The 7187-nt window shown below is 36.2% G+C and overlaps 1 protein-coding gene across 1 annotated transcript in view; it reads right to left on the bottom strand.

Annotated features, from left to right (window-relative positions):
- Positions 1-7187, bottom strand: part of atp9a (ATPase, class II, type 9A) — a 76539-nt gene that overhangs the window by 21484 nt on the left and 47868 nt on the right. Inside the window, exons 16-19 of the mRNA XM_015373131.1 lie at positions 6341-6433; positions 6177-6260; positions 3194-3364; positions 841-939 (exon numbers count right to left, since the gene is read on the bottom strand). Of these exons, the coding sequence (XP_015228617.1) occupies positions 841-939; positions 3194-3364; positions 6177-6260; positions 6341-6433 (447 nt within the window). The remainder of the gene's footprint in view (positions 1-840; positions 940-3193; positions 3365-6176; positions 6261-6340; positions 6434-7187) is intronic.

Raw genomic sequence — 7187 nt, 5'->3', positions numbered from 1 at the left:
GACTACAGCAGCTGTCAGGTAATATAGAGGTGCAAAGCGCTCTGTTCGATTGTCAATGTTTATATTAAAAGATGTCTATATAACATATCTTCTTCCAATCTTAGATCGATTGATGCAAGTTGGACGGTGTGCAGGAGTTCATTAGTAAAAGCAATAATATAACATAATAAAGTGAAGGTTGCAGCTGAATCAGTTTGTAATTTCCTTGCAGATAAAACAAATAAAAATTCCTCAAAACAACTTCAAATATAAACGCCTCCAAAAATTCAGCGCAGAGGAGGCCTGGTGTTAATCTGTCAGCAAAAGCCGAGCTCTGGTATGAATATCCTTCAACTGCTGACTATTCATACGTCAATCCAGGCCGGGGTGTCGGTGGCCACCAGGAAGCTAATCCAGATGTATGTGCTATGGGTCCAGTCAGCACCCCCTTCCCCCCCATCCAGCCTCCATCCAGCCTCCATCGGGACTGAGGTTTTCAAGCCGTGCCAACCATTGTTATTCTCTTCCAGTAACCACATTTGTACGCAAACTGTAACCTTCCTACATGGCAGGCGCTCCTTCTGCTCTGGCACGGCTCCAGAGGGGAAGGGGGGGGGCTAATCAAAGCCCCGAAGCCTGCAAAACAAATTAGGAAGTGAGCCCTTTGCATGTTCCCTCTGGGAGTGGTCCAGCTGGTTTCTTCTTTCTGTGACAGAGGTTTTCAGATGCTTACACTGGTGGTGGGGGGGTGATTTATGCAGCTGTGGATGCTGGCCCAGGCTCCACAGATCACCGCCCTGGGCTCTACAACCACCAGCTAATGTCAGGGCCGTGTTGGAGAACGACTCCACATGCACCTACTTGTCTGAAGATGTGGATGTCCTGGCTGCGGGTGATCAAGTGGGCGTTCTTAGCCGTGCATGTGGCCGTTTCCAGTTTGTCTCCGGTCAGCATCCAAACCTGCAAAGAACCGAGAGGAAACGGTTCAAAGGGAACACAAAAGCACATCCAGTAATGATCTCTGATGAGATGAGAGGAAAATAATGGACACAAAGCAAAAAATTCTAATCCAAATAAGTCATTTTTTCTTAAAATAAGTGCATTTGTTCTTGAACTGAGGAGGAAAGTGAGACACTTTGCCAATTGAGCAAGATTATTTACATTTAAAATAAGAAAAAAAAACAGCTGCATTGTCTTATTTTAGGTGCATAATATCTAAATATCTTATTTTAAGAGTAGAAATACTATTTCCACTGGCAGATCATCTTATTTACCTGCTCAAATTAAGAGTAAATAAACTTAATTTATTAGATTGCTTTTGCAGTGTACTTCATGGCAGACGACAGTCTGTAGATTTAACTCTACTGCAACAATAAGTTAAAGTTGCTAAACAAAACAAATGAGACAATATTTTCAATCAAATATTTTGATTTGAAGTATTTTTTTTTTTACTATGGAGTGAATTTAGTTCCATTATTATTATTAAAAAAAATTTGAAACAATTTTTTTTTTCCAAGTTAAACAGATTTTTTCGAATATCCTTATTTTCTAAATGCGTTTCACAGATCTAATTCTTTCCACTTCTGGGGTCGGGTTTTCCTGTACAGTGAGGAGTGAAGAAGCATTTCTATTGGTCTGCTGGACGTTAGCAACATTTTCATTGGTCAACAGCGAGCGTTTGTGTTGGAGTGAAGAAAATGTGATCTGAAAAAAAAAGGCTGTTCGCAAAATCTATTTGAAGAACAGAAATTTAAAAAACAATTCTGCTAAAAAAAATTACTATTATAAAACTTTAATTTGACTTTAATTTGACAAATAATAACATTTGCAAAAAAAAATACAACGAAAAAACCCAAAAATAAGCTTTGAAAAATCTATGAAAATTTGTTTGGAAAAAAAAATATTCTGAGGTTAAAAAATTTTTTTGTTTAAGTATTTTTTTGGGATTTCCTATTTCTATTTAGACTTTTGGATGGCAACAATAAGTTAAAGTTGCTAAACAAAACAAATGAGACAATATTTTAAATCAAATATTTAGATTTTGAAGTATTTTTTTTTAGCTATGGGGTGAATTTTGTTCCATTATTATTATTGCAGGCAGAAAAAAACATTTTTGTTTAAACAATTTTTTTTCTAAGTAAAATTTTTCAAACAGACTTTTAGGAATATCCTTATTTTCTAAATGCGTTTCACAGATCTAATTCTTTCCACTTCTGGGGTCGGGTTTTCCTGTACAGTCAGGAGTGAAGAAGCATTTCTATTGGTCTGCTGGACGTTAGCAACATTTTCATTGGTCAACGGCGAGCGTTTGCGTTGGAGTGAAGAAAATGTGATCTGAAAAAAAAAGGCTGTTTGCAAAATCTATTTGAAGAAAAGAAATTTAAAAAACAATTCTGCTAAAAAAAAAAAATTATAAAACTTTAATTTGACAAATAATAACATATAAAATTTGCAAAAAAAATACAACGAAAAAAATCAAAAATAAACTTTGAAAAATCTATGAAAATTTGTTTGGAAAAAAAAATATTCTGAGGTTAAAAAATTTTTTTGTTTAAGTATTTTTTTTGGGATTTCCTATTTCTATTTAGACTTTTGGATGGCAACAATAAGTTAAAGTTGCTAAACAAAACAAATGAGACAATATTTTTAATAAAATATTTTGATTTTGAAGTATTTTTTTAACTATGAAGTGAATTTTGCTCCATTATTATTATTGCAGGCAGAAAAAAAAAATTTTGTTTAAACAATTTATTTTCTAAGTAAAATTTTTCAAACAGATTTTTTCGAATATCCTTATTTTCTAAATGCGTTTCAGAGATGTGATCTGAAAAAAAAAAGGCTGTTCGCAAAATCTATTTGAAGAACTGAAATTTAAAAAACAATTCTGCTAAAAAAAATTTTGTAAAACTTTAATTTGACAAATAAAATATGAAAATATAAAATTCGGGAAAAAAACTAAACTTTGAAAAATCTATGAAAATCTGTTTGAAAAAAAAAAATTATTCTGAGGTTAAATTATTTTTTAAAGTATTATTTTGGAATATCCTATTTTTATTTAGATTTTTGGATGGTAAATTTTAAATTCAAACTTCTTTGAGATGGATGGAAATAAAACGATCCAAAGGGAACGTTCCTTTAATACTATAGAAAGCATTTGTTATCATCCGTTTTCTAGTAAGTTCTGCATTTTGTTTCCACTATAAAGGCCACCCACCCTGATGCCTGCGTTGCGGAGGATCTCCAGAGTTGGTCTGACATCGGTCTGGAGCTGGTCCTCCACCCCCGTCAGACACAACAGCTCCATCTCCATCTCCAGGCTCTCGATCACCGTGGCCACTTTCAGGGAGCGGTCATGAACGCTGAGTTTGGCCTGGACGTACCGCGCCTGGGGAGCAGCACAAACAATGGAGCCACGGCACGTGGGAGGATACAGAAAAATAAATACAGTGATTCACTGGAAGAGAATCAGACGGTAGAAAACGAGGAAACGTCAAGTCTGGCTACGAGAATAAGAAATGTGAAGCAGGTAAAACATCAGCAAGACAAAAAAAAAAAAAACTAGAATAATCACATTAATAATAATAATCAAATACTGCAAAACAGGGGCTCCCAAAGTGGGCGTGAGGGGCCCCAAGTCACAATAAGCCAAGTAGATGAGCTTCACATCGTTGTGATGTGATCCCTGAGGCATATGGAGGGCCGAAATAATAAACATAGGTACAATAAAACAAGCAGATGAAATATTAAATGCAAACTTAAATTTTAAATACACCATAAAATAAAAAAATACCAGATTAAATAAATAAAATATTTCAAAAATAATTAAATAATTTCATCTTATTTTAAAAACAAAACAATCCTTTAGATGGAAATCATAATAAATTTTGACATTTTCATCTCCTCAATTTCAGAAACACATCCAGACAGCAACAGGCGACACCCGATGCAAGGGTCTATGTTAAAATAAGTAAACATTTCTTAAAATAGGTAAATATTCCCTGAATTTATCAGATAAATAAGACGATTAGACAGCAGGTAAGTATTTCTGCTCTTAAAGGAAGATGACTCAATCCTTTTTTTACTTGAGATAAAAGAGCTGATTTTACTTATTTTAAACATAAATCCTCTGATTTAAAAACTGTCACAAGACTTACCTGCAATGTGACATTTTTTTTAAAATTAATTTAATCAATAGTACAGAAAAAATTAAATAAAAATCTGATTTATTACCTACTGTGCGGTAACTTATCATCTAACATGAAGATTGAACTCAGGATGTTAACATTGGTTCTTCCTGTTAAAAGGGAGTTTTTCCTCTCCACTGTCGCTACAAGCATGCTTAGTCTGAGGGATTGCTGAAAATTCAATGAGTCGATGCAAGCAACTGGTTTTTCTTAGATAGAAAACTTTGAATCAATCTGACTGGATGATTTGGTTGAACTGTAAAGTGCCTTGAGATGACATGTGTTGTGAATTGGCGCCATAGAAATAAACTGAATTGTAACATTTATGACACTCCATGTCTTCCGTAGAATAATTACATCCTCATCGGTGAGGCATCCGAGCTATGGAGTGAATTTTGTTCCATTATTGTTGCAGGCAAATAATGCTTTGGGAAATGGAAATTAAAAAATAAATAAATAAATTATATATATATATATATATGTAATTTAAATATATATGTATATCTATTGAGAAATTAAACATTTGAACTAACATGTTTTGAGAGTAACTTTTTTCTTTTCCTAGAGTATAATATTTCATTTTCATATTGTTTTTTTTTTTTATTATTATTTTGAGTTGGACTCCCTCACATGTCAATGTTTTAATTGAAATTTCATGTAAGTGCATATTTGGCTTTTATGTGTGTGTTTTTGTACGTATGTAATGATGTGATGTAATTTTGATGCCTATCTTGGCCAGGTCTCCCTTGCAAAAGAGATTTTTAATCTCAATGGGTATTACCTGGTTAAATAAAGGATAAATAAAAAATAAAAAAATATTATAAAACACAAACCAAAATAAAATATTTTTTTTAAGTGAATGTTTTTTTATTTTAATTACACTGTCACAAGTACAGCGCAACGAAATTCATTCTCTGCATTTAACCCATCCTCTTGGGGAGCAGTGGGCTGCCATTGTGCGGCGCCTGGGGAGCAGTGTGGGGTTAAGGGTCTTGCTCAAGGACCCAGAGTGTCAGTCTGTGAGAGTGGGGCTCGAACTCACAACCTCAGGATTCCAAGCTCTATGCCCTAAACACTAGTTGTCCACTCCCCCACTGAGTATACTGATGAATGTATACTCCAAAGTAGAAATGAAGTGGTGTACAGCGTCCTTGCTGTGTGGGGCTTTCATATCCTCTGATCTCGTCTTAAAGTTGAAAAATATCCAAGAATAATGTTAAGCAAATAACCTCTGTAATCCCTAACGCACCACTAGATGGCAGTAAATGTTATACACTGAGATTTAAATCAAACTTTTCAAAATATTAAACCTTTTCTCTCTTATATATTTCATTTCCATACTTGGTGAAAGTGTCCTTTCTTTTGTTGTAGGGAATGTGTGCCACCTAAACCCATCTCTCTGTCACACACCAGAAATACATATATTTTTTTATTTGCTTTCACACACTGTTGACAACTGTTGTGGCTCCGGCGTCCCACTCTCACCCAGACATGATCAGTCGGTTGACGCCCATCTTCAGCTCTGGGGCATCTCAAGTGAGATAAAGCAAAAACAATCTGAGTATGACTCACACAGGAACACAAACTCTGTGTGTGACTCAGGCGGTGACTCACTGCTGCCCACCAGATCTGCTCACTCAATTATACGCTTCAGAAATGCGCCTGGAGCGAACGACTGCAGGGGGAGGCGGCCCGGCCGGGTCCGGTGCGGCCCTGACGATGAGAGGGGCCTTGTGTACGCTGTGTGTGGGAGGATGGGGAAGACGGGGCTTCATGGGAGGTCAAAGGTTAGCCTGATTACCAAGTAACACTCTTTGACATTTTAGAAATTTTATTTGCCGGGTCGAGACATCAATCAGAATCTGTCTGCTGATGTAACCGGAACATTGAAGATATCCATACCGACTTGGGTCGGACTGATCCTTCTTCTTTATGGAGATAATAACCACAATACCCCCCCTCAGGCTCTGCCTTCCTGTGGTTTAATCTTTAATCTTATAAGTGGTTGATTACCTCAAAATCCTGATACTGTTCCTCACTCAGCGACTTCTTGGAGACCACAAGGACCCTCAGGCCTTCCCTGGCCATGTTTCCACACTAAGAAACAGAACAAAGAGTGGGTAACAGAGGCTCTCAGGGGGAAACGGGGAAAAAAAAACCATCAGAGAGGCGTTTACCTCCTCTTCCAGCCAGTCGTTGTATTGGACGATGCCCGCCATCACCACATCAGCACCCTTCATGTAGAAAGTTATCTCTCCTGTCGATTCGTCCTGAAAAACAGACATTAGAGACCTGACTTTTTCACACATTTTCCTCCGCAACATGAGCTCTGGGACTCTGCGTTGCCTAGAAACCTATTTGGTAACTGTAATAGATTTAATGTCACATTTGTAAGGAAACCAAGTCAAGTTAACAGCTCTCAGGCTTCCTGTGTGAGATAGCGGCCAACAAAAACGATGTTAGTCACCAGAGTGAGTCACAGGCCAGGAGGTGAAGTTTTTCTCAGACAAAATACTTCGGTTTTTTTGTTTGTTTTGTTTTGTTTTTCGGTCCAAACAACAGCCGCAATACGCTTCGATGACAAAGCAAGTTCACACATGGACAAAAAAATTGTTGCAATTGTTTTAATGAAAGAAAAACACTTAAAGGTAAGAAATAATGAATCTGAGAAAAGTTTAAAAAAATAAAGATTCTCTGAAAATGAACAAATGAAGAGAGACTTTTTGACAGCCCTTCAGGGGGAAGCTGGAGGACGCAGGAGTGGACAGACATCTTGCTGCCTGGACCATCAACTACCTAACTGACCGCCCTCATTTATTTCTACACTGCAAAAAATCTAAATCTAAATAAGTCATTTTTTCTTGCAATAAGTGCATTTTTTCTTGAATTGAGGAGGTAATTGAGACACTTTGCCAATGGAACAAGACAATTTACATTTAAAATAAGAAAACACAAATGCATTGTCTTATTTCAAGTGAAAATTATCTAATTATCTTATTTTAAGACTAAAAATACTAATTCCAT

The sequence above is a fragment of the Cyprinodon variegatus genome, unplaced genomic scaffold (assembly GCF_000732505.1).
Source record: "Cyprinodon variegatus isolate N-32 unplaced genomic scaffold, C_variegatus-1.0 Scaffold81, whole genome shotgun sequence".
In the NCBI taxonomy this organism is placed as follows: Eukaryota; Metazoa; Chordata; class Actinopteri; order Cyprinodontiformes; family Cyprinodontidae; genus Cyprinodon; species Cyprinodon variegatus.
The sequence above is the reverse complement of the archived record's forward strand: the minus strand, read 5'-3'. Positions and strand labels throughout refer to the sequence as shown.